Consider the following 26476-nt stretch of genomic DNA (forward strand, 5'->3'; position numbering starts at 1 on the left):
ATTTTATAGAAGCAACTCTATCCAGCCGAGATAGCAAGGCTGGCGGCTTGTCGCATCAGCGTTGTGCTACCTTCTTCCTCTTCAATTCCCACTTCGACTGTGGTTCGTGGTCTGCTCTTATTCAGACCTTCGAGCAATGTGCATGCCTTGCAAACTTTTTGACTCGAAAGATAGCCACATCTCTCACACTGACCCATGACCTGCTTTACAACTTTTCGTCGTCCTTTTGATCTCTTGTCGTGGATCTTAACCGGAGTCTGTGCCTCCACTCGTTGAATATTCGAGCTGCCACTTGGAAGTTTGATCTCCGTCTCCATCTCAGCCGCGGCTTCGTTGGCCACCAGAGTTGCCTCCATCTGAGCCATTGACTCGTTGTTAGTATTCTGCGAGCCACAACCGGTAGTTGTATCCTCTCCATCCGCAGCACAAGATGCCGAGCCTGATATTTCAGGTGGGACCAAGGATGCCATGTCCTCGCCACTCTTGACGATATCGAGAATACTGCTCGGGCGGATTTTTTCCAGGTCTTTTATCAATGCTCTAGCACTACCTCTGAAAGCTTCCGGACTGTAAATGCATTCGGTGCTAAAATAATCCAGCTTTTGGTGATGTGCGTAGAGAACGATTTCTTTTTCGTACGCATATTTGAGTGGTTTGCTGCGCTTGATCTCACTTGCCGCACTCGCAGTCACGATTGAGGTGGCACGAGCGAGTCGTGGAAGATCACCACGCAATAGATTCATCATGACCGTCTCCGCCACATCATCGGCGTTGTGACCGGTGACGACGTGTTTGATACCCAATTTGGCGGCACCTCTGTCCAGGGCTTGACGTCGAAATACTCCACAATAGGTGCAATTTCCCTTCTTGCCTACCTGAGCCACAACTTGGTCCATTGTCCAGCCGTAGAGTTCATCATAACCTACTATCTCCAAAGGCATTCCGTACTGAGTGGCATTTCTCTTTACCGTCTCGAGACTGTCATCTCGATAGCCTCTGATACCCTCGTCGATGGAGAGAAGGACCAGATTCAAGCCATAGTCATGTCGTTCATTCAGAGTCTTCAAGACTGAGGCGAGAACGGTGGAGTCTTTTCCACCAGAGGCCCCGATGGCGATGCGTTCTCCTCTGTGGAATAAAGAATTTGCCACAATTGTCTCATGAATTTCGTCTTCGAAGACTGAGAGAAAACACTGCTTGCAAATCTTTTGAGAGTTCTTTGGTCTGATGACCGCCGCACGCGTAACATGACAGACTTCGCATATAGACGGTGGCATGATGAGAAGTTCTATGGCCAGGATTGATGACGATAATGCATGTTTCTAGTTAAAAAATGATTCATATTCAAGTCGGACTGGATGGTGGGCCAAAAGGCACAACGTGCGATTCCGCCAATCGGAGAAAAAAGGCGATGCGGCTCCAGCAATCGAATTATTTTGGTTGTTCATCCAATCCAACACCACTCCGTGACAATCCACCATCCCTTTGACGACCTCTTCTCTACTGATATCTACAAGGTACCTCGATCATCCGCCCACTCGCTCGGATGCATTCTACCTTGCAGGCAGAACTGAGGTTCTCGCAGCTAATAAAGAGCACTTGTCGCCATTGCGCCCGAAACCACGCCTCCAAAACACGCTCCTTTCATTCCACCAACCGATTGCGCGTTCCCCAAGACTCCCCGAGCAATTCTAACTCACTTAATGGCCGCTTTCCTACCGACCATGCGACCGACTCAGCATCTCGTGGAGAGGTAGCAAGAGGAAAGACTCAGGAAGCCGCTGCTTCCTATCCTTCTCTACCGCCAGAGACGCAAACCCCGACAGAGAAAGAATCTTTGCCTTCAGAGAATGCAGGCAAGGAGCAGCTCAACTACTATGGGTCGCCAGCCAAACGGCGATTGCGAAATCGTGCTTCTAAAGAGAAAGAGCCTGAAATCAATACCAAACTGCCTGATTGGTTTGCTGTCAACAATATTCACCTCTTTGGCATGGGTCCGCTCTCAGCCGATGAAGCATCTACCATTGATATAGTGCCTGGCTATGAAGGAGGAGGTGCGCCCAAACCGACTGGGGTCCCTGCGAAACCCGGACAGGACGCAAATGAATCAAATGAAAGTCACCCGAGTCACAGTACATTAAGTGAGGACTCGACAAGTAAAGCCGTGACTTCGCTGTTACAAGATGGCTCTCCGGAAACTGCTCAAGATGACAAGAAATATTACATTGTGGCTGATCAGTATGAAGAGGTGGTCCGTACTGCAAGAGGGTTATTACACAGTGGTCAAAGTTCTAAGCGTGCAGAGTTAGATGAGCATCTCAGGAATCATCTCCTTTTGTCATACACTGGATCAGATGGCGCCGTTTACTTGGATCGACTCGTCGAAACTTTAGCACGAGACCTGGGCTGTGGCATCGTATCTCTGGATGCTCAAGATATTTCCGAACTTATAAGAGTTTCTGGTCAACCGATTGATGTTGCCATGGTTGGGCGCCTACTCAGTTATGAAGTCTTCTCCGAAACCTTCTCCGACCCATCATCGACAACTTCGGAGATGGCTTCACAGCAGTCTTTGGAGGAGGATGAAGATGGCCAAGACGAAGACGAAGATGATTCTCTTTCCGACATGAACCGTTTCTCCGATTCTGCCGGACCAAGACCAATGCCTGGTATGCCTTTCATGGTCGGGAGGCCTATTACCATTGCTCTTAAGGATCTTTTGGGCGATGCTCCTTCTCGGTCGTCTTCTTCAGGAGGACGCACGAGATTAATGGACGTTTTTGGACCTGGTTCGCTTTCAAAGAATAAACCTCGTATGCCCGACTTCACCAACATAATTGACCGTTTGATAACAACTCTCATGCAATTTCAAAAATTTTCTGCGATAGAGATTTCTGAAGACGGTGAGCAGACGGAGCGTGCGGCCGGCGAGCGGCGCAAAGACGCGGTCAAAAAGACAGGAACACCAGCCCATTCGACAATAATCCACGTCAAGGACCTTCGAGCGATACAAGAAATGCATATTGGTAATCAATTCCTCCAAATGCTATATGCAGGTGTCTCTTCGTACCGCGAAAACGGCGCAAATATTGTTATTGTTGGTACAGACACAACTCGAAGAGTACCGATCACCAAACAGAAAATCCAGGATATTCAAGATGGAAGACCACAGGAAATCTCTCAGAACGTCGTTTTGACTCCGGTATTACCAAATACCAGATCGAAATTAACATTGCATCAAGATCGCAAGAGAAGAATTGCCACCATCAACATGAGGCATCTATGGCAAATGATGAAAGTCAGAGACTCGACAATATTTGTGAATCTACGGGCCGGATTTTGGCATGGTAATTTCCTGGAAGAGTTGCATCCTAGTGATCGACTAGAACTCGAAGGCCATGTCTGGAGCTTCGCTTATGTTCAACGCCTGGCAACATATCTCACTGGTATGCTTGCTACAAAAGTACCATCGGACGCTGACAGAAATCTTCGTGACCAACCCATCATTGGTCAAGCAGCAGCCATGCTACGGAATAGTGATGAAAGCAAGGCACATTGGGCGACCACCTACAGAAAGGCCAATAAAGATGATTCATCACAACCAAAGTCCACCGACGGTGAGGCTTTGATGAAGCTGTTTAGAAGTCAAGGAGGCCCTGAGGTCGATGAGCAAGTGGTCCCATCATTTGACGATTCTCGATTACGCCGAATCCGTGCATCTGCCACCAAATATGAGAAAAAACTCATGACTGGTATCATCGAGCCGAAGAATATCAAAACCACCTTCAACGATGTCCACATGCCAGTAGAAACCATTGACGCCCTTCAAGTGCTAACCACGCTCTCTCTCACCCGTCCTGATGCTTTCAAATATGGTGTTCTAGCATCAGATAAAATTCCTGGACTTCTACTCTATGGACCACCTGGCACAGGAAAAACACTCGCTGCTAAAGCAGTAGCCAAAGAGTCCGGAGCCACTATGCTGGAAATCAGCGCTGCTGATATCAACGATATGTATGTGGGCGAGGGCGAAAAGAATGTCAAAGCACTTTTCAGCCTCGCCAAGAAATTATCTCCTTGTGTTGTCTTCCTAGACGAAGCAGACGCCATCTTCAGTGCCAGGAGTAACTCTGGTCGTCGTGTCAATCATCGAGAACTTCTCAATCAATTCCTCAAGGAATGGGACGGAATGAGCAACGACTCCGGCAGTGCATTTATCATGGTTGCCACAAACCGACCCATGGATCTTGACGACGCCGTCCTCCGTCGCCTGCCTCGCCGACTTTTAGTCGATCTCCCAACAGAATCTGACCGACTTGAAATCCTCAAAATCCACCTGCGGAATGAGAATCTCGCTTCTGACGTCGATCTCCCAGCCCTAGCCAAGTCGACACCTTTCTACTCAGGCTCTGACCTGAAAAATCTCAGTGTAGCAGCCGCACTGAATGCCGTCAGGGAAGAGAACCGTCTGGCCAAACAACACACTGGAACTGAGCCATATCAACATCCAGAACGCCGGACACTCACAGGCAAACATTTCGAAACTGCCATGGAAGAAATCAGCGCTAGCATCAGTGAAGACATGACCAGTCTGAAAGACATCAGAAAATTCGACGAGCAGTATGGTGACAAGAGGGGCAAACAGAAGAAAACTCCCAAGCTTGGTTTCCCCACTAAGGGCAAACAGGAGAGGGATACCATCAAGGTGCGAGAATAAGGGCATTGATGATGTAGCGAGTATCGCGTCTCTACACTCAAAGAAACCGCGAACATGGCGGAAGGGTGAAGCAAGTGGTCATACTTTGACTTTTTTGTGTTCGAGTCCTGATCTCTTTGGGAAGAGCTTGTACTTTATGTATTTCGCATTGCTGGGCCGTTCTAAGTCTCTACGTAAAAGAGATCTCTGGCCCTTTCTATAGATCCACACGGTACTACCTACGTATGACCGGTGACCAGGGGAAAACTGTAACATTAATAGATATCTAGAGATGGATCTTGATTTTCTAATATAGTTCCTATGTAAGTACGTATGTGTCATCGCACTCAAAAAAGCCCTCCTGGAGCGACCCAATATATCTCGAGTATCTGCAAGTAGATAGATAGATGTAAACCGAAGATCCCTCGCAACAATCATATATCCACCCCTTCCTCCCCGCGTCAACCATCCACTAACCCCTCCCCCCCTTACACACCCGCAACCCTCGCCTCAACTTCCTCAACAAGCACACCGACCGCCCATTCCAACACGCGCTGCATATCCCAGGTGCCACGACCGGGACAAACACGCACACCGTGATCCCTGAGCAAGCTCTCCTCATCAATACTTCCGCCGTCGACGTCGCCCCCGCTGTACATCCAGGCATGGTCGCGCGCAAAGTTGGGCCACACCACGTCCTCGACATAGCCGGGCGGGTCGGTCCAGAAGCCCTCGAGCGTCACGTAGCCGGTGCGGCGGGCGCGGCGCGTCAGGGTTTGCGTGCGTGTGCTGGGAAGGAAGAGCCGAGGCGCGAGGAGTGAGCTCGAGAGGGCGTGGAGGTGTGTTAGTGGTGTGGAGATCGATGACGCTGGTTCTGAGGGAGGAGGTGGCGGTGGCGGATACAGCAGGAAGCCGTCGAGGATGCAGATCCGAAGTTCCCTGTCGCTGCTGCTGTTGTTGTTGTTGTCCCCTGTGTCCTTCGTCGTCGTCGTAGAAGTAGAAGAAGAAGCACGAAGCCGCTCCTCCACCACGCCTCTCAGCCTTTTCACCTCGTCGTCACTGACACCGCTTTCCCCCACAGCGTTCTGGTCCTCTTTGCTGACGCTCCCCTCCGGGACCGTGCCGTGCTGCTTGACGTGCCGCAGCGTCGACTCGAAGATGTCGAGGTCGAGACTCTCCACGCAGTCCCAGTCTTGGAGGTCACGGGTGCCGAACTCCGTCGAGGAGACGGTGATTACCGGGACGAGCGCATCCGTCAGGTAGAAGTCGTCTTGGTGCAGGATGAACAGCGAGATCTTGTTTGTTGCGCCTGGGGACGACGGTGATGGGACGGTAAGGTTGAAGATGCTTCGGAGGAGACGCGCCAGTGTGGTTTTGCCCGATGATGAAGGGCCGGAGAGCCCCAGGAGGATTGTGCTTGGAGGTGATGTGTTGGCTTTGATGGTTTCTGAACCAGAAGAGAGCTTTGTTGTAGCCATGATTCTGATGGAGATCTTGGAAGGGGGAAATGATGATGTTCTCCTCAGATGTAAATATGTCGCTAGAAACCAATAGCGATAGGGACAATTTCACCCTTCAGAAGGGCGATTTCAAGAGGATTGATCCTGTGTATAAGATATCGGCCTCCCGTAGGAGAATATAGATACTGTCAGGTATTGCGACCGCCGATATCTATGTATATTGATTGAGTTTTTTCGGTCGGTTTACCAATATCATTCACTGAGTTGCAAGCTCACGAGGCGAGTCATACAGCCTGTGAAAGATAGAATCCCGAAGTCAACAATCTGTCTGCTGTTCTCCCCCACTTGCTGACTGCAAGCGCTGGTTACCGAAACAAACCCGAGACCTGGAGCCGGGCGACTTGATCTGAAAACTAATCCTCGCCGCAAAATGATCCAGATATCGCAGATGACTAAAGGTCGATAGTGCAGCTGAAGGTGAGTTACTCACCACTCCGTCATCCACAGGGAAGAGAATCCTCGAATTCACCTTCTTGAGAATTCAGCCAGCCTCTATGTACTCGGTCTCCAGGAATGCAATCAATAATCGAGAGTAAAGTCTACAAGTCGGATGGGAAAAGCAAGTCCACAGCCGGATAAGCCAGGAACATTATTTCTCCGAGTGGGAACAGGCTGTGTTTCAGATTTCATGTCTCTGCACGAACTAAGATCTCGCATATCACGAGCTGCAAGGCTTCGAAAGCGATCCAACATAGCGAAATCCCTGCTGCGCTGCACGATACGTGGCACTTTCTGTACTACATTGTTGGGATCTTGTACAATTCTGTTCCCTGGAATGCTGCAAGGAATGAAATAAACGAAAATTTCACATGAAGACATCAATTCTATTAGGCAGGAATATGGACTGATCTCAAAGTCGAGTCGAGCAAGGTCCAAGAAGCAGGTCTGACTGTTCAAGCTCCAAAGGTCCAACTCCAGATTCCCCCTCTTGCGGCCCATCTCCGTAACTTGAAACTCGATTCTCTAGGTAGTCCATCTGCACATGAATCCGTTTCTTGGGACAAATCATCTCTGAGTACGCTCGTCATCCAAAGAGGTTGACGAAGCACCGGATCTCCTTTTTGCGTTCACCCATCTTGAAAATCATTCCCCCATTTCAACGTGGTATCCAAAAGAACAAACAACGCCGCTTCAGCGAAGCCCTGCAAAAGAAAATAGAACGATCAAAAGTGCGCCATAAAAGCGGATCCAACGACAATATGATACAATTCGACGAGTTTATCCTCAAAACCTCGCCTTGGGTCCGGAAAAACGTGCGGTGCACGGCTGTGAGCCTGGAGATTTGAGATAGATTTCGCTATCTCAGGTATTTTCCTGGGCGATGATCGACGACAAAAGTCGTCACTTTCCAGAATGTGGTACTGCAACCTATTGGTCGTTATTTGAGAGGATGTATGAATGCAGGAGTGTCGTAGCACTGTCTATCGCGGGCATCTGTACCGAAAAGTGCATTCAAACACCTTGCTGTAGTCAAATCACAGGGATCGTCAATCAGGAATCCCAAGAAACAAGTTGATGTCTTGGGCAACTCCGTAAATCTGATCATCCTTTGGTTGACGAGTTTGCGCCCAAGATTAAGTGGGTATTCTCATCAATCTTTGAGGTTCTTGGCGACTCTATGAGCCCTTTTGCCGTTTGCCTCCTATCTTAGGACTAGGTTTGACCTGTTTTGCACCATTCGACTCGCCGGCGCCTTCTTCTTCAAGTTTGACGGCACTGGCTCGTCGTCTCTTGTTGGAGACGTTGGGACTTGTATTTGTACTTGGACCTTGACTTCCACTCAAATTCGAGCCTTGAGCACTCATTTGATGGATCATGGCAACTCCACCAGCAGCGGGATTTTGCGCAGGACTCGGAGTATGATTAGCGCCTCCCATTAGAGGAGACCCTTGGGCTTGTGGAATTCCCAAATGTCCCATGGCAGGAGAGTTGAATTGATTGGGAACAGGTCCGTTCATTCCTGGGTTCATTTGATTGGGAAATGCTACTTGCCCATTGGCCCGAGCGGCCATTTGATTTTGCAACCGAGCAGCATTAGTGGCATTGGCCATATTCTGGTTGTTCTCTGCAGTCACTCCATAGAGAGCATCTTTTGGACTAACTCCTGGATGGTTATGGAAATATTCCATGATTGGTCCCATAGCGGTCATGACTTCAGCAACCTTGAATGAACATCAATTAGCAGAACTCGTCAACAGTCGATCTTCACTGAAACTTACCTCGAGAAATTGGAAAATGTGGTTTGGTACACCGAATTCACCCACACCTGACTGGGGAATGACTAGACGGGTATTGGTTTCTGTTGCCTTGCCTTGAGCACGCTTGACATTCTTGTTGGTGATCTTGGGACTTTGTTTGACTTCGGGGGATTGAGGCTGTATTAGGGCATTTCGAGGGATATATTCCTGCCATCCGGTCGTACTTATATTCATGTGATCGATCCTCTGCATCTCATCAAAGGTGACACGAAGTTGTCCAGTAGTAGTGACTCGAATGTCATTTTGAAAGACATAAGTCAAACTAGCTGTACTGCTCACGATAAGGACACCACCATTTGGCAGTTTGTTCTCATTGTGATCGTAAGATTGCAGGAACATTTGCTTTACCCCACAGGCAAAATGCGCATAAAAGTATCTGGCCAAGGACGGAAATTGTAATTGGAAGGATTTGTCGCCGCCATTTTTGGTGCTGTACAACTGTTGTCGTAATGAGCCGATCGGAGAGAAATATCTTGTCATGGTATCTTCCCAGTAATCAATATCATTAGGCCGTTCAGGATTAGCCAAATTGTTCTGATACGAGATCAAACGCAGGATGCATTGACCGGCAAGAACATCTGTTTTGGAGATGTCTTGCATCATCATGGAACTGGTCAGATCTTGTTGTTGTTTGATGGAACTTTCCTCCTCTGCTTCACTGGTCTTCATAGCGTTGGCAGCGGCCTGGTTTTGTTGCTGCTGTTGTTGAGCTTGCTGTTGGGCTTGCTGCTGCTGTTGCTGCTGCTGGGCTTGTTGTTGAGCTTGCTGTTGCTGTTGTTGCGCGTGTTGTTGTTGGGCTTGCTGTGGTTGGTTGTTCACAGGCTGGGCTTGTTGCTGTTGCGGAGTGGGCTTTGGTTGTGGTTGCTGTTGAGGAGTGGGTTGTGGTTGTGGTTGCGCCTGGGGAGGAGGTTGTGGCGCGGGTGTTGGAACCTGTTGGGGAGGTTGAGAAGTCTGTTCTTGCGATCTGCTCATCTGCATCTGTTGGGCTTGAGCAGCGCGGTTGGCAGCTAGCTGAGCAGCATGAACTTGCGCTTGTTGTTGCTGAGCCTGCATCATACGCTGTTGCTGTGCATGTTGGAAATTTTGCATGGAAGGATTTCCGGCTTGCATCTGCATCTGCATTTGTGGTGCCATCATATTCATTTTCATCTGTGCGTTCAACTGGGCGGGATTAAATCCAGGCTGACCATTGGGCATCATATGCATACCCTGCTGTTGATTTTGTTGCTGCATCTGCAGCATTCTTCTCTGAGCCATCATTTGCTGCTGTTGAGGGGTCATTTGCATCTGACCAAAGTTCATCTGGGGATTCTGTTGCTGGAACATGGCTTGTTGTGGACCGAGATGAGCCATAGCCATTCCTCCGGAGTGCATGGGCCCTGGAGCGGGAGTTCCTGCACCGGGGGGCATACCGCTGACCATGGGACCTTGAGTAACTTGAGGACCAGAGACGCCAGGATGCATGGCTTGCATCATAGCATGCTGGGGTTGACCACCCATATGGGCAGCGCCAGGATGCTGCATTCCTGCCATGGGATGTCCATGGGGTATACCTGGATGACCAGGAGCTAAACCCGCATGGGTAGGAAAAGGTTGGGCCATCATCTTGGGTAAGATGATCTTGACCGACAATCAGCAGGAAAGGTTCTTTAACCTCAAAAGTCTTAATCAGATTCCAAGAAGGCGGCAAATAGGAATGACGATGTGTGAGTCCTCCTCTTGAATCTTCCTACTGACCTGGGAACCAAACGCAGGGCCCCACTTTATCCGAAAGACGAATTTGTGTTTCGCGAGTGGGTGATCGAGTTCTTACATTTGCACAAAGAGCGAGATAAAGCCTCTTGTGATGCGTGATGAGGAGAGGAAAAAGATGCGACGGGAGTTTCAGGAAACCCGAGGCGATGGATGCGGTCGTCTGATGAGTAGAAGCTGATGTCACCCGTACCTAAGTAAGGTATTATGGGGCTGGGTCAAAGGTCGCGACAAGTGGAAGCCGGAAGATCACAGGTAAAAGGTGAGGGTTGAAGAGGATCGCGAAAACTTCATATTTGAGGGATCTGTTGATCACGGGATGGATGTGTGATGAGTACTGGATCAGGTGAGAGAAATTGGGCGGGTTGGTTGTGGCCGGTGGTCGAGGTGGAAGTGGTAGCAGTCAGTGAGTGAGATGTTGACAGCGTTATCGGGGGTGTCTGTGCTCGTGATTGTCGGAGGGCCTGGAGGAAGAAATAGGACTTGGACTGGCGCAGTAAAATCCAAATCGATTAGGAGGCGAGAGACAAGATGAGAAAAAGAATGACCGATGCAGTAATCAAAGACTAGGCGATGAAGGACTCCGGATGATGGGAATTATGGAGTGGAATTGATGGTTTGATGGCGATGGGAGAGAAATGGGAGAGGGCTTTGGGAGGATGGGCAGAACTGAGAACGCAGTTGGCAAGTGCTGGCAGTGGCAGTGGGTGTGGGCGGCGCAGAGAGGCCGAAGTTGCAGCAGGTGCGGGTTGCAGGTGGCCGGCCAGGTGGTGAAGCCTTCTCTTCCGTACCCTCTGGGCGACCACTTCGGAACCTTTCCAGGAGTCGTACGAGTAGGGCCAGGCCAGCAGGGGCAAAACTGGGAGAGGCAGAAGAGCGCAAAGCTGGGGGGCAGGGCAGAATCACGCTCTTTTCTCCATTAGTAGCGAAATCCCCGGGTATATTGCCTGATTCATGTGCCAAGGATCTAGCGTTGGATAAGCTCACTAAGTTTTATCCGACAAGATTTATTTGGATTTGCTTTGCGCTTGAGCAACTTCATTTCTTCCAACTCTACCACCACTTTTCTCTCTCACTCATTCAATATTCCCAGCCAACAACCCTCTTCGACAGAATCACCCGGCATTTCCAGGATTAGGTACGTGTCTCTCCTTCCCATCCGTCCCATCCCAACCCTCACCTCCCGCCAACTCTCAAGATGACAAAATATCACAAACTTCTTTTCAATCTCTGAATCGCCCTTGAAGAAACATTCGGTCCGTCGTAGCTGAACGGACTGTTACTAGCCAGTATTTTCTGTCTGATCAGTTTTATATCGATCCATCAAGTCATCTCTCTTCGTTGCCTGTCTTTGTTACACAGTGTGGCTAACGCAGCTTTTCTCATAACAGATCTTCTTCTTCCTCCTCGTTCGAACGGCGAACACGGTAGGTCTTCTAGACTACCAGATCACCACGTTGTAAATTGTACGTACCTATCTCTCTCTCCTCATACGGTTATCACCACCTCACTTCTCATGATCGATACCTTTTCCACATTCGCAGTTTTCACGCTAGCCCTGGCATGAACCTAAATAAGTCCAGGTGTCGTTGAGCGCACAATCTTCCTTGGATGTCTGATTTTCTTGTCTTGACATGAATCATAACTTCGCAACATCAGTTACTGGACCTGCCTTGCTAACTTTGTGATTCTGTGCTAGGCAAATTCGTATTGTCGTGGCCGGTCTCGGTCTGATGGAGTGCCTCGCTTGTGTTGTATGCATGGAGACAATAGTTTACTGAGATGTCTACCTCTGTTATGATGCCCATAGACGACACGAATGAGAACTCATTACTTATAATCAACTTCTTTTCAAACTTCGTAGATAGTCATTCCGCTATCGGAATCATCTAGAGTGCTGCAATCTAGTGAGGATCGCAGTAACTCTTCATAACAGCATCTAACCTGGACGTGCTTCAACTTCGCTTCCCATAATTGTACATGCCTGGGTATCCCATCCTGTCCCTCAAAAGATGGAGTACTCCGCGCCATCTAAGTCCAGACATGCCGACCTGAGTATGATTACCCATTGTCCCAAACTCCTCAAAGCCCTTGTCCGTGTCGGATCCGCACGGCGGCCCACGATCGAGACACGCGATATTATCTCGCTTAATGATCAAAGCCTGAGCCATGCGTTTGGTCGAGCAAATTGAGATGAACGCATGACAGAAGTCGAAAACGCTATTTCATAACTTTTTTGCCATGCATCAATATATCTTTCAGCTAATGAAAGCATTACCAGCACCCTCGACGACTTTTGCACTCCTCCTTGCGTCAATGAACAGATCCTCGCATTCGGCAACATCGGCAGGACTGATCTCGGACCGGCCATTGACTTTGGCGAGGATACTGGACGGTGTGAGTAATTGCAGGGCGTACCGTAGAGAGACGTTGGTGCCATGGGCAGAGACTTTCTCAACGGCGGCTTCAGAGATCAGAACGCCTTCGGTCTTGGCGCGTAGTCGGATGATGGTTTGAATTTCCGAGGCGTTATAGGGGTGGGTTGGGATGATGAGTAGACGGGCCAGGAGATCGGGAGGCACACCATGAGCGCCAGAGATGTCTTGGGTGCCGCGAATGATGGTGTTGCCGCGGTTTGAGGCGAGGATGACGATGGGCGCAATGGGTGATTCTAGAGCGCGGTTGAGATATGTGAAGCATTCAATGTCAAGCATGTGAACCTAGAGACCATTGTTAGTCTTGGGCTCTAGTCATCAAATCATGGATGGGAATGGGCATTACCTCGTCGATGAAAAGAACGCCAGGAACTAGCTCTGCCACGCCTTGATCGATGTACCGACTGACGACTTTGTTGATCTCTCCTCTCAGCTTGTCAGTGATTTCGGTCTTTTTGGGTTTCATCAGCTGGCCCATCATGCTCATAACATCCTGACCACCCTGAGGCCTTGCATTGGCGATATCGAGATCGTGCAGTGTCACGTCTTGGACTACTTCTTTCTTTTTGTGTACTTCACCCTTAGGCACCGGCACATATTCTTCGGCCTCGAGATCAAATTCCGTGGCATATGCATCTGATCGTCCGACTCTCTTGCATGCGCCCGTGTTGGCTTCGATGTAGATGACGTCCCCAACCGCGACACGTTCTTTCTGGATGGCCTCGTAAATGCTAGGATCAAGTCGCAGCTTCTTGGTTCCTTTGGCAGACTTGAGAGTGATGACAAGATGGGAGATGGTGCGACCGAATCCTCCCAAAGGGTTCTCCGCTTCTTCAGGAATGAGTTCGGTGACTTCGCCTTCGTAGACTTCCTTGGTCTCGCGCACTCGTAATCCTAGGGTTGATGTGAGTGTTTGGGGGTTATCAAACGGGTTGGCATCGTACCGATTGCGCGTCTAAAGTTCTCCATCAAAGCTTCTGTCTTCTTGACCTCGGTCGAGTATATTTCACTTCCCACGATGGGACAGAAGGGAACTTTGGTGCCCAGTTCTTGTGAGACTGCCAGGGCCAGCGCAGTTTTACCTGTACCGGGACCTCCAGCTAAGAGAACTGCCCGTCCTGACATCTTCTTTGCTTTTATGAGGTCGACCACGACACCGCAGGCCTACGGTTGAATTAGATGGACAGATCATGGTATATTGGCTTCAGAATTAGGTACATACCTCGCGGGCGGCAGTCTGTCCTACAAATCCATTTCCCGAGGTCTCAGCAGTACCATCTGACCGTAGACCAAGACCTTTGATGTGAGTATGTGCTGCGGTTCGGTTTTCGCGTGCATTGCCCTTGACTTCGCTGATGTTGACCATGGTGGCAGGAGGCGATGAGAAGGGAGGATTTTGAAGGGTATCTGTGAGGATGGGTCGAGGAAGAGACTGCTCAAATGGCGATTCGCATAGATGGACAAGAGTCTGAGAGACTTGGACCAGTGTTCAGTTGTAATTCTTGGTCACAGTGGAATTGTATTTGGGATGCACTGCAGTTCGGACTTTCATTGATCCCTGTCAAAAAAGTCGCGCTAAGAAAAGTGGTTCAGAAGGAAGGAGCCGCCATTTACACTTGCAGTTGGAATTTGGACCTGGTGCTGCTCTTGCTTCACAGTTATTACCAGGCAGGGCCTTTAGTCTCAATTACACCACTTGCAATCGTACTTCTCACAGCTCCCAGTCAATATCCTACGATTTCAGTTCAACAGACTCCGATGCCTTCTTCACTGCGGTTGTGATCTTTGCAACAATCCCTCTCCTTCGGGAGCGAGCTCTCATCTCCTGTTCAAACTTTCAACATGACCACCACAGCTACGGCGAGTCATGTTTTCAAAACTGTTAGATTCGAACTAGACCCGGTCTTCCGCAGTCCGACATCTCTTCAGTACAAGGACTTCCGTGCCAACCACCGGACCAAGCAATCAGTCTCTCCCCATTTCAAACCTCGATTCACCTTCAAGTCCGAGGACAGAACCAGCCTTGAAGACCCTTCGATAAAAAATGCAGGCACCTCAGACCCATTGATGCCTCTCTACCCCTATGGCAAGAACGTCACCTTCAAGGAAGCAAACTTTGGTCTCTACGGAGGTGCCACTGTTACCTCTGGGAACAAGATCTCCAAAGGAAGGAACAAGGGCAAGACTCTGCGCCATTGGTTTCCTAATGTTAGATTGGAGACGGTTCGGAGTGAAGCTCTCAATCGAGAGCTGCGAATACCAATCACTGCACGCGTCATGAGAACCATTAAGAAGTGCGGTGGTCTCGATGAATACCTTTGTGGAGAGAAGCCTGCCAGGATAAAGGAACTGGGTCTGCTCGGGTGGCGCTTACGCTGGCTAGTGATGACGTCTCCAAAGAAATTGGAAGAATACAAACAGCAGAGAGCAGCATTGGGCTTGCAAGGAAAGTCTCCTCTAATCGAATCATTTGAAGATGCCTGGAACGATCCAGAGAGACAGCAGAAGCTCATCGACCAACAAGAGGTTGCTTGGCAGAGTCTAAGAGATGCTGCCACCAGATTCGAGGCTCATGTTCAAAGGCAATGGATCGACTCGGGAGAGAAGCATGAGTACAAGATTCCTGAGTTGCATGCTCTGAAGGACAACTCTTTTGCACGCTTTCAGCTACCCACTACATTGCCAGAATACGACCTTGATGACGTTCAAGTTCCAGGCCTTCGTCAACATGATCTTCCCGTGCGGAAGCGAGTCAGGGAAGTTGAAAGCGATGGAGACGAGGCTGAAGGATTTGTGGCAGACTCAGTCGAAGCTGATGAGCGGGTTCGGACTGTCGTTGTCGACGAGTTCCGGGACGAACTTCGGAGCATCATCAAGAAGGAGAAGAAGGCCAAGAACATTGAGAAGCTGGCGAAGGCGCAGAGGGTGGACGCAAGTAAGAAGACGTTCCGTCTGAAGGAGACTACAGCTTCAGTATAAGATTCCCACTTCTCTTGTATATCAAATCCAATCCTCCTATTCTGTACAGTATGTCATCATGGTATATCTAGTAGAGAGCTTACTTTTCACAATAAGGCGAAAGCAAATCATTCTGCCAGTGATATTGTAGTCTGGTACCATTCAAGTTATTCATCTCACAGACCGAGCCACTCCATCTACCATCGAAAATCAGAAAGCGTGACTCCCAGCATAGTCCATTATTATGCATAAAAATTCGCATTCATCGAACGGCCATGGAGGTATGAGATATGTTTCATCCCATGAATCATACGGAACACGCAACTCTATGATATGGGTCCCTAGCCAATATCAAGGCTGTTTCGGAACAACCCTTCCGAATTGCCCGGCTTTCTCAACAGCTGACAAATCCACATCGACACCGAGGGCTTGCTAGACAACTTCAACTCGATAGAATCTGAAGGACTTGAAGTAACTTACATATATTTCATCTTCATGCAGATTCAGAAACAATCATATACCTGTTAGGATATCTATGACTCCGTTGAAGTGATTAGCCAACTCCAGTATAATAGACCAGGCAGCGCCCTACCACCACAGAGAGAGAGAACGAGAGAGAGGAGTCAACCAACCCTCCAATTCCACACAGATCTCACAAAGAAACCACGCATTAAATTGAATGCGCATCAGCCCAACTCTGCGCCACCTCAAATCAACCATGTCGACATACAACATCCTGATAACTTCTGACGTGGTCTGTCCATGGTGTATGGTGGGACATTCAAGGCTCTCACGCGCCATTAGCGAGCACAAGAAGACGTACCCGGACGACAAATTCCACCTGAAATACACGCCATTCTACCTGCAACCACCACCACAACACACGGTGACAACAGGACCCGTGCCACCACCGTTCCCGGTGAAATCACGCCCGCGGCGAGAAATGTACGCGGAGAAGTTCGGCCCCCAGCGCGCGGCGCAGATCGAGGCGACGATGCGGCAAACGGCGGCGGGCGAGGGCCTGGACTTCAAGTTCGGCGGCATGACGGGCCCGAGCCGCAACGGGCACCGCCTGGTGTACTACGCGCAGAACCACGGGGGGGAGGAGGCGCAGAACGCGACGATGCTGGGCCTGTGGCGCCGGTATTTTGAGCGTGAGGTCGACATCACGACGCTCGAGACGCTGGTCGAGGTCGGCGTCGAGGCGAAGCTGGGCACGGCCGAGGAGATCAAAGAGTTTCTCGTCAGTGGGCGGGACGGGGACGAGGTCGATCGCATCGCGGATGAGGCCAGGCGGAAGGGCATCAGTGGTGTGCCGAATTATGAGATCAATGATCTTTGGGAGGTCAGTGGGGCGCAGGATCCCTTGGCTTTTCAGAAGTTGTTTCGCAAGTGGAAGGAGGTCGAGGCTAAGGAGGGCGGTGCGAAGGGGGTTGCTGGTGGTGAGGCTAAGGCTTTGAATGGGAATGGGTGTTTGTAGGCGTTATATACTGAATGGTATTCTGCTTAATGAAACGTTGTTCACATGTTCTGATTGGTGTCTATCCAGCATACCAGCATCTGTTGAAAGCGAGCTAAGCTAGCTAGCTATCTCAGCTATGATATGTGTGGATGTTCCTCCCAAAGCATCAAGTTCGATATATCTACAGCGCCGCCCTTTGAGACACCACCACACGTTTGTGGAGCTCATGGCTCACCTGGGCCTGGTGGAAAGTCAAATGCAACCCGCACGCTTTTCTTCGGCTTTTCTCCGCCGCCGAATATGGATGAGGAAGCAGACGAAGATGGAGTCTCCTGCTGTCGGGTTAGATTCCCATTATCGTCCTCTCTTGGCAAATCCCGAAGAGGAGTTGCGAATCTCATAGCTTCTTTGCCAAGGGTGCTCGGTGGAGTAGCAAATGCGACCGATCGCTTTTGTAGTGCCGGCTTCTTGGTGGTCTTGTTTCTCTTCTTCGTGACACGTTCGTTTTCCATTCCGAGTATCAAGTCGGTATCCTCATCATGAAGTCCACCAACCCGACCGTCACCAGTCTTGTCAAACAGCGGGATGGGAGTTTCCAACGTACTTCCCTCCATTGTCAACTTCTCCTCATCAGTGATCCTCAAAAATCCCTCTTCCCTGATGATGTCATTCATGGTACCATCATCAAGCAAGCTTTTCTCTGCTCTCAAGAGCTCGACGTTGCTCATCTGGCGTCGGCGGTGCAATATTTTCTCTTCCAATGTCCCTCGAAGGACGAGTGTTTCAACGTAGACTGGCTTGCTTTGTCCAATACGATGAGCTCGTTTGATCGCTTGTGATTCGACGCTTGGTTGCCAGATAGGTGAAATGATGAAGACACGACTGGCGCACGCTACATGAAGACCGTGTGATGCCTGTTTCAGATCCATCAGGAGGACACGGAAAACGTCTGAGTGGTTGAACGTAGCAAGGTATGCTGCACGCTTGCTCACTGAGAGGGTGTTGGCGTAGATAAGGAATTTCACCGACAGAAGTTCCAGAGCTTCGGCGATCCAGAATGCGATATTATTGGAATCGTAGAATATGATGATCTTTTCAGCCTTGTGAAATTTTAGGATCTGCGAACATAGATAATTGAGTTTGGCAGAGGTAAAGCCCAATATTTTGGTTTTTCGAAGATCCGATGGCAATGGAAGGTTTGCCAGAGGAAATGATCTTTTGCTTGCCGGAGAGACGGGTGTTGCAATGGTAGGAGAGGTATCAGGTTTCGCATTTGTCGGCGACGACAGTGGCATGGGAGACTCGGACTGATGCTTGATCTTCGGACCCTCTCCAGAACCAGGTAGTTGCGATTTTCCATTCGCACCGTTCGCACTTTTGCTGCGGGTCTGTTGTTCTGCAGAAGCTCTGGCTTTAGCAGAATGCATCGCTCGAAGCCCAGCACCAATCAATCCTGAGGCGGGGTCGTCAGCTTGAACATGCTTTAAGATATGCTGCTGTGCTTCCCGAGCTTGCACTGTGCCCAAAAGCAGTGGTTTCGACACCCCTCCATGCAACGCCCATGCTTCAGCGGCATGTTCAGGGAAATCCTCCACATAGACACCAATTTCATGAAGTGATGAAAAGGCCTTCCAGCCAGAGTCGGCTACAGCACGTTCGGCGTTCATGATGGCCTCAGTGATCAAAGTGCCATCTCTGTCTGATATTGAATCAAGGTGACTGTCGAGATAAGTATTGCTTACGTGTAGAGCTTGTGAAATTTCATGGTGTGTAAACCCAACCCAGTGGAAACTTGAATGTCGAAGGTTGGTGATTAACTCATCGAGAGACTTCCTGTTCTTGGGATGGAACATATAATCTTCATCGGCTCGCTCCGATGTGACAGCGTTCGATGTCAGTACCACCCTGAACAGATTCATACTGAGTTTATCGTAGTAGCTCGGTTGAAGATAGACAGTAGTGTTGTACAGTGGGGGCAAAGACAAATCAGTATCAATATCCTCGATGCGGTGCCTGACTATGAGCGCTTGCAAAATCGTCCGAAGAGCAGGAGCGAACCTTCGATTTCCTTGAGTATCAAATGGTGCTAGATAGGTCCGCCAATCTGCGTAGTCATGGCCCTTTTGATTCGCCCATGGCTGTAGTTTGAGGAACCTGACGACCATGACACGAAGTTTCTCCATGTCTTTGATCTCTTCAGTTCCAGAATCTTTGGTCTTCCTGCGTTCTAGAGCCGTTCGAATAGATTCTTTGCGGCATTGTTCATCGTCATTCGTGGATTCATTGGTAGCAAGGTTCACCTCAACCCCATGCAGAGAATTGGATGGTGTTCCGGAAACTACCCATCGTCGTTCAATCGACATCTTGTCTAGCATCGTCATTGCATTGGTGCGATAGTTTGCCCCTGCAAAGCCATGTCCCTCATCACATATGACCCTTAGCCAACGAACCTCGGTTAGTGGGGATCGAAATTTTCCCTCGCCCCTTGATCGCCTGCCCTGGTTGAGGTCATCATCGCGATATTCCTGTTCGAAGCGAGCCTTTGTAATCAATACAATATCATGCTTCATCAGAGTCTGATATGATGGAATGACTTTGACGGACGAGTCAAGAGCGAGAACATCTAGGGCGTAGCCATGAGTATGCTCTTCGATTTCTTGCTGCCATTGCACGAGCAGATTGGGTGGTACAATCACTAGAGTAGCGTAGCAAAGGCGTAAAACATTGAAACTCTCTCGTGTACTGGCTCGTCGCTTTGGGGTTGTCGGATGGAAAATTGGTTCGGCAAATGTGGCATCGTATTGATCAATGGCATCTCTTACTCGATCAAAGTAGTATCCTCTTTGTTCAAGGTTTGCAAGTTGTGCTTTCCATGGGGTACCCGACAGTTTCAAGGTTTTTGCTGCAAGATCGAGCAAGCTTGGAGTTCGCTGATTGAGTTCGGTTGAAATGATGTCAAGTCGTCCTTCAGGAATCTTGGGATAATGGCCTCGAGTCGCAAGAATCAAGGCAAGGCATATCAATGTCTTACCATAGCCCATGGTCTCAGCAAGAATACCCCCTTGAGGTTCGCTGTACAGAACTGGCTGACTCAGAAGGATGCCTTCCAAAACATCAAAGTAGAAGCGCTTGCCACGGAGATCGGTGAATGGTGGCTTTCGGGAGTCAACAGTCTTGGCTGGGCAGGCTTCTTTCTGGAGCATCATGGCCACAGACCGTTTCTGATAGGAATAAAGTTGGGTCTTTAGTCCATCAATGTCATCCTGCAGAATATCTGACATAGCCTGCTCAGAATAGATATCGGCTGACAACGTCTCGATTGAAGGTTTGGGAGATTCCAAAGTGTTGAAGATGTAGAATAGAGACTCTTCTTGATCATCACTTATGCTGTGGTAGGACTTCAACGGAGAGTCAGGATCGAAGTCACCATTCCAAGTTTTGGGAGATGTGTCGACGAAATCCACCAAAGATCTGAGGACTTTCCTAAAATCCTTCAGAGATCCTCTAGTACTTCTGTTGATATCTTCCGGAAGTACGTAGAGTCTAGCGATGGCTTTATCGTTTGGCAACCGTTGGACCTTGGTCTTCAACCACAGGTTTTTCTCACCTTGCACAAGTGAGCGATTGGGGTAAGGCTCTTCTTTCTTGACGCCTTTCATATGGAATTCATGCTCAGTATTGTGGCGCGCGATCAGGCGAATCGTCCCTAGCGCAATGTAGTCTTCCATCCGGTCCGCTTCGGATGTGTCGATTGGCACAAATTGTTGGCTGCGAGGTGAGGCTGCAGATGAGTCTCTGATAGTGGTGATGTGATCCATGTTTGACGGGCCAATGAAAAAGCTGTTGGCATCGAACGGCTCATCGTCGTCAACCTCCATTTCGTTAGAAAACGGATGATCGGTGGACATTGTAAGAGAAGATGAGCAAGTTGATACAATGTTGCAGGAGTGAGAAGAGATGAAAATTACAGGGCTGAGTGACAATGAAAGTGAAGGTGAGAGATGTTGATTGGTGGATGAGTGGAGCCTGAGTGTGCCTAGATGATGTGACTGTAGGAATAAACGGTCTGACAGAGCAGCATTTTCCCTGAATCTGGTCAACAGTAGGCGCGATTTCTGCGTGGCTCAGGGGTAAAATCCACCGTATGACAGAAAAGATTTCTCGCTTGACTTCGACGTCAACCTTTGGGCTTCTTCACCCGAGGAATGCAAGCCTGTATCAATATCTTTGATGCGGGCACATTATCTAGGTTGCTGTCTTTTAGAGTAGCCAGAACAGAGTGCCAAAGAGAGAAAGTAGTGCATTGGAAGCGACTACCTACAAGAAGTGTGGTCCACGCGTTGTACGGAATAAATTTCTTGAACATACGAGTAGTTGGAGTCAAGGAGTCAGCCAGATGATGCAGATACTAGTAGTATTCATACCATTCCCGAAAGTCACAGAGAACACCATTGCATACTCTGGCACACAGTCACGCAAACTACCTGGGTAACTAGCCCTGTACTATCATTGTGTTTCCGTGTCTCTCAAGAGCTCATCATCTGGTACGTACATCCACGATTTCAGACCCATGACTACCTAATACCTTAAGTTTCAAATTCATCTCAAATCAAATACTAACAAAGAAACTCTTCTCACCCTCCCTCGGCACCACGACAGACCTCTTGAGGATCGGATCTGCACAACTAATCCTGATCCTCTCCGGCGTCGCGGGACTCCTCAGACTCAACACCTCGTCCTCGCCATACTGGGCCCTCGCGGCCTTCAGTGCATCCCTAATGGCGAAGAAGACGGCACTGCCCATGAACAACGGCGGCTCCCCGACACCTCTGGAGCGCTGGATCGTACGAAGATTCTTCCACTCCACGTCCTTCAACAGACTCACATTCATGACCTGCGGAATGTCGCGGAACCCGGGGATCTTATAGGCGCCCGGCCCACGCGTGAAGATCTGCCCGGACGCGCGGTGCCACAGGGATTCCTCGGTCGTGAACAGTCCCTGGCCCTGGACGTACGCGCCCTCGATCTGGCCGTAGTCGATCGCCGGGTTGATGGAGTGGCCGACGTCCATTTTGATGTCCGTGCGCAAAACCGTCCAGTCGCCGGTGAGTGTGTCGATGAGGACTTCGCTGGCAGTCACGCCCTGTGTGAAGTAGAAGAACATCTTGCCTGTGTTTTCGGCGGATGGGTCTGCTGGGTTCGGGCCCCACGTGTAGCCGATGTCGGGCGTGCGGTAGAAGCCGTTGGCAGACAGGTTGACGCGGTCGAAGTATGCGGCATGCGCGAGTTGTTTCATTGTTGCGTCCGGTCCCAGTTTTTCGCGATAGGGTGCCAGGCGCTCGTTGATCTGTTGGCACGCGTTGTAGGCCGCATAGCCGTTGAGGTCGGAGGAGGCGGAGGCCGCGGTAGACGAGGTGTTTGCGACGGTGTTGGTGGAGGTTTCGGAGATGTGGACTTCGGAAAGAGGTACCTGCAGTGCTTCGGCGACGATCATGCAGATCTTCGTGTGTAGACCTTGACCCATTTCTGTGCCGCCGTGCGCGACGAGAACGGAGCCGTCGTGGTAGACATGCACGAGCGCGCCGGCTTGATTCAGGAAGAGAGCGGTGAAGGAGATACCGAACTTCGTGGGAATGAGGGCCAGTCCTTTCTTCTGCCATTTGTGCGAGGCGTTGAATTCATCAACAGCTTTTCGGCGCTCGGCGTAGTTGGCTGACTCTTGTACTTGTTTGTACATCAGTGGCACATACCAATCTTCCAAGGCTTGGTTGAAGTGTGTTTCTTCAGCGTCTTTGTAGAAATTGATCTCGCGGAGTTTCTCCACTGGGATCTTGAGATGATCGGCAACCTCTTCCATGATCGACTCGCCAATGAACATGCCCTGTGGGCCTCCAAAGCCTCGGAATGCGCTGTTGGACACAGTGTTGGTCTTACATAATCGACCGTCGACGTCGACGTTTGGAATGTTGTAACATCCGTCGATGTGGGACAAAGCTCTGTCGACAACTGCAGCAGAAAGATCCTGCGACCAGCCTGCGTTGTTGAAGACATTCGCCTTCAAGGCTTGCAATTTGCCGTCCTTATTCACACCAACTTTCCAGATGCCCAAGAATGGATGTCGTTGGCCAGACGTCATGATGTCTTCATCTCGATTGAGCATGCATCGGACTGGACGACGGGCTTTCTTCGCAGCAACAGCGCAGATTGTCGAAAGTTGGATTGATCTCGTTTCCTTGCCTCCAAACCCACCGCCGAGTCGCTTAACTTTAGACACGACCTTATTCGACTGCACTCCAAGAGCCTTCGCCACGTATGCTTGCGTCTCCGTCGGGTTCTGCGTACTACTCCAGATTTCCATCTCACCATCTTCGGGCTTGGGAATGGCTAGCGCGGCATTGGTCTCGAGATAGAAATGTTCTTGCCCTCCCATTCGGGTAGTTCCTTCAAACACAAAGTCGCAATTCTTGAATGCCTCTTCCACATCGCCCTTGTGAATATATCGATAATGCTCGAAAAAGCTTTGCTTCTCGATAGCTTCCTCGATAGTGAAGATAGCGGGTAATTCTTCGTATTGAACGAGGACTGCTCGTGCACCAGCTTCAGCTTGACTAGCAGTGTTGGCTAAGATCATGCCAATAGGCTGACCAGCTGTGAAAACCTCATCTTCAGCAAAGAAGACTTCATCGCAGACAGGTGCGCCCCACCAATTTGCTTCCTTGCTAATGTCGTTCCTATCAACCCAGTCAACCACGCCCGGCAGGTCCAAGGCCGGGCTAGCGTCAACGCTGAGTAGCTTGGCATGGGCCTTCGTAGACAGCACTAGACAGCCGTAGAGCTCATTCCTCTGGAGTGGAATATCATCCGTATATTGAGCCTCACCCGTACATTGTTTCAGAGCTGCTACATGAGGATTTCCCTTTCCGAGGATTTTCTGAGAATAGGCAACAGAGCTCTCGAGATCTTTGTTTCCCGTCGAGATATCTCTCTCAATCTCCTCGATAACCTCTTTATCAACGGTTTGACTGGTTTCCTCAAGTCCCAGCAGCACATCCTGGTAGAAACGGTAGAAGAACCCAATGGCGAGGGATTTTCGGTATGTTGCCATGCCACCCGGAACGCCAAATGGGAGATTGAAATCTTTCTCTAGAGCGTTCATTACTCCTTCGAGGGTCTGCGGGTCAGTAAATGTCTTTCCGATGATGTATTCATTTGCTTGTTTTGCTTGAATGGTGATGGGAGCCATGCCGCCATACACTAGCTCCGCATCTTTAACCTTGTAAGAATCGTCCAGGGCAACTCTTAGACAGGCATTGACGATGGCTATATCGTCATCCTTTCTCTTCGATTGCTTGTAGCTCCGCACATATTCACCGATTTCACTTGCGACTGGGATCCTCATTGCCGCGATGATAGCGTCCTCGGGCAATGCGGTCACTCGATAGCGCTTGAAGAAGCTTGACATGGGGATCTCAGTCGTCTCCTTGAGCGACTTGGCGATCAGCGTGGACTTTGTAGCCACGAATACTGGGTTGAGATCTGAGATTGGGGATGCTGTAGCTAGATTACCCGCCGGGGTTCCGACGTTTCGTATCTGTCGGCCAGCGAAATATCTGATAGCTTTCTTGATGGCCACGAATGGCTGAGCTTTGGCTGGACCGTAATGCTTGACAGCCTCGTCGCAGATGTTTTCCAGGTCAGTGAGTGCCACATTGCCACCGATTTCCAGGTAGTCATCGTGAAGAGAGTACTTCCGCAATTCGGCAACATCACCAACGTAGACCGAGGCAGAGTACTGCATTGCCTTGAACTTGATCTCGATTTGAGTCTCCGTGCTGCCGCCAATCAACTTTGCACCTGGATAGGCATTCTTGATCTCAAGGAGTTGTTGGAGGGTGACTGGACGATACCACTTCTTTCTTTTGTTACCGAAGGCTAGGGGTTTGAACTCGTGCTTACTCAAGGCCGGAGGGTGAATCAGTTCTGTAGACTTGTCGTAATGGATGAAGGCCGGAGGGGTGAATTTCTTGTCAGCGGTGGTATCAGCAACACCATTTGCTCCGTTACATCCACCACCGCTGCCAGAGTCCATACAGCATCCTGATCCACCGTTGGCTAGCGACTTTCCACACGTCTTCTTGAAGCTTTGAGCGGCATCCAAGATTGGTCTGTAGCCAGTGCAGCGACATAGGTTCCCATCAAATGCTTCTTCCACTTCAGTCTCGCTCGCCTCAGGCCCGTTGTTTCTCAGCAACGCATATAAGCTCATGACGATTCCAGGTGTGCAGAACCCACATTGGCTCCCACTCGCCACAGCAATGCGTTGTTGTACAGGGTGCGGACTCTTTGAATTTCCAATGCCCTCGACTGTAATGACATGTTTCCCATCCACGCTGACCAGCGGAGCCAGACAAGCGTTGACTGAGGCATGATATATCTTTCCAGTGGTAGGATTCAACTGCGAAACCACCACCGTACATGCTCCGCATCCACCTTCTGCACAGCCCAGTTTTGTGCCTGTCAGGCCTATTCCCCTCAGGTATTCGAGCAGGGTGATCTCAGGGTCGACTGTGTCCAACTGGACCTTTGTTCCATTGAGATAGAAGCGGAGTGTGTCATCGTAATCTTCAGTCAGGGACTGTAATGATGCTGGCCCGGTGTTGGTAGCGGTTGTTTCGACAAGGCCTGGCGCCATGTTTGGCAGACCCGCGGTCGCAATGGGTAGAAGTACGAAAGGTTCAAACTCGTGCAGGCAGAGTAGAGTGGAGGAGGAAGGGTGAAGGATATCTATATGGTAAGTGCTCCACCTGTGGCCATTGAGATTCTGGCGGGACACACGGGACGCGATCACAACTCGTACACGCACAAACAGCTTTTGGGGAAACAACTTCAGAAGGAGTGCTAAAGCAGATTCTACTCACGATCGATCTTATCGGCGATTACCTGAAGCTCACATCAGAAGGAAAGTAATCCGTTGACATGATTGATAGGGCACAGGCGGGCGTGGAGAGATGCCCACGAATCAGAAAGATGGTATTGTAGATCTCTTAGACTTTACCGATAGTGGGTGGCTTCAAGGAATGCAGATGAGTGGTCACGAAAGGTACAAATGCGAGGCGAGACCCCCGCCTATCTCCATCTTCGGTTGAGGTGGAAGTGGGACTTTGGTACGATGTTCGAGATATGCTCGTCACGTGGCTTCGGAGACCACCGACGTTGTAGAACTTTAAGGTGGAGGTCCGCGACAGGACCAGTTCAATTTCATTTGAGGTTTTCGTATCTATGACATGTAGCTACCTAGGTAGCAACTGGGCTTCATGTGGTTCCCGGACAATATCCAAGACTTTCTCTGATCGATGGGGATCCAGCTAAAACCAATGGCCAACACCAAGAATGTG

General features: G+C 49.8%; 9 protein-coding genes across 9 annotated transcripts; 3 read left to right on the top strand and 6 right to left on the bottom strand.

Annotated features, from left to right (window-relative positions):
• Positions 1 to 17: 17 nt before the first annotated feature.
• NCS6 (nucleotidyltransferase) lies at positions 18 to 1277 on the bottom strand (the record flags this gene model as incomplete). The annotated part of the gene is made up of 1 exon (XM_064852349.1): positions 18 to 1277. The coding sequence occupies one exon, from the start codon at positions 1275 to 1277 to the stop codon at positions 18 to 20; it is 1260 nt and encodes a 419-aa protein (XP_064701623.1).
• A 269-nt stretch (positions 1278 to 1546) lies between these two features.
• Positions 1547 to 4717, top strand: LTR84_008806 (uncharacterized protein; the record flags this gene model as incomplete). The annotated part of the gene is made up of 1 exon (XM_064852350.1): positions 1547 to 4717. One exon carries the CDS (start codon positions 1547 to 1549, stop codon positions 4715 to 4717), a length of 3171 nt encoding a protein of 1056 aa, XP_064701624.1.
• Positions 4718 to 5184: 467 nt separating this feature from the next.
• Positions 5185 to 6174, bottom strand: LTR84_008807 (uncharacterized protein; the record flags this gene model as incomplete). The annotated part of the gene is made up of 1 exon (XM_064852351.1): positions 5185 to 6174. The coding sequence occupies one exon, from the start codon at positions 6172 to 6174 to the stop codon at positions 5185 to 5187; it is 990 nt and encodes a 329-aa protein (XP_064701625.1).
• A 1658-nt stretch (positions 6175 to 7832) lies between these two features.
• LTR84_008808 (uncharacterized protein) lies at positions 7833 to 10007 on the bottom strand (the record flags this gene model as incomplete). The annotated part of the gene is made up of 2 exons (XM_064852352.1): positions 7833 to 8378; positions 8436 to 10007. The coding sequence occupies 2 exons, from the start codon at positions 10005 to 10007 to the stop codon at positions 7833 to 7835; spliced, it is 2118 nt and encodes a 705-aa protein (XP_064701626.1).
• Positions 10008 to 12484: 2477 nt separating this feature from the next.
• Positions 12485 to 14027, bottom strand: RVB1 (RuvB ATP-dependent DNA helicase pontin; the record flags this gene model as incomplete). Its single annotated transcript, XM_064852353.1, has 4 exons — positions 12485 to 12946; positions 13008 to 13555; positions 13606 to 13825; positions 13884 to 14027. The coding sequence occupies 4 exons, from the start codon at positions 14025 to 14027 to the stop codon at positions 12485 to 12487; spliced, it is 1374 nt and encodes a 457-aa protein (XP_064701627.1).
• Positions 14028 to 14503: 476 nt separating this feature from the next.
• LTR84_008810 (uncharacterized protein) lies at positions 14504 to 15640 on the top strand (the record flags this gene model as incomplete). Its single annotated transcript, XM_064852354.1, has 1 exon — positions 14504 to 15640. The coding sequence occupies one exon, from the start codon at positions 14504 to 14506 to the stop codon at positions 15638 to 15640; it is 1137 nt and encodes a 378-aa protein (XP_064701628.1).
• Positions 15641 to 16337: 697 nt separating this feature from the next.
• Positions 16338 to 17099, top strand: LTR84_008811 (uncharacterized protein; the record flags this gene model as incomplete). The annotated part of the gene is made up of 1 exon (XM_064852355.1): positions 16338 to 17099. The coding sequence occupies one exon, from the start codon at positions 16338 to 16340 to the stop codon at positions 17097 to 17099; it is 762 nt and encodes a 253-aa protein (XP_064701629.1).
• A 206-nt stretch (positions 17100 to 17305) lies between these two features.
• On the bottom strand, positions 17306 to 20989 carry LTR84_008812 (uncharacterized protein; the record flags this gene model as incomplete). Its single annotated transcript, XM_064852356.1, has 1 exon — positions 17306 to 20989. The coding sequence occupies one exon, from the start codon at positions 20987 to 20989 to the stop codon at positions 17306 to 17308; it is 3684 nt and encodes a 1227-aa protein (XP_064701630.1).
• Positions 20990 to 21690: 701 nt separating this feature from the next.
• Positions 21691 to 25773, bottom strand: LTR84_008813 (uncharacterized protein; the record flags this gene model as incomplete). Its single annotated transcript, XM_064852357.1, has 1 exon — positions 21691 to 25773. The coding sequence occupies one exon, from the start codon at positions 25771 to 25773 to the stop codon at positions 21691 to 21693; it is 4083 nt and encodes a 1360-aa protein (XP_064701631.1).
• Positions 25774 to 26476: the final 703 nt, after the last annotated feature.

Source organism: Exophiala bonariae, assembly GCF_035927105.1.
Source record: "Exophiala bonariae strain CCFEE 5792 chromosome Unknown scaffold_33, whole genome shotgun sequence".
In the NCBI taxonomy this organism is placed as follows: domain Eukaryota; kingdom Fungi; phylum Ascomycota; class Eurotiomycetes; order Chaetothyriales; family Herpotrichiellaceae; genus Exophiala; species Exophiala bonariae.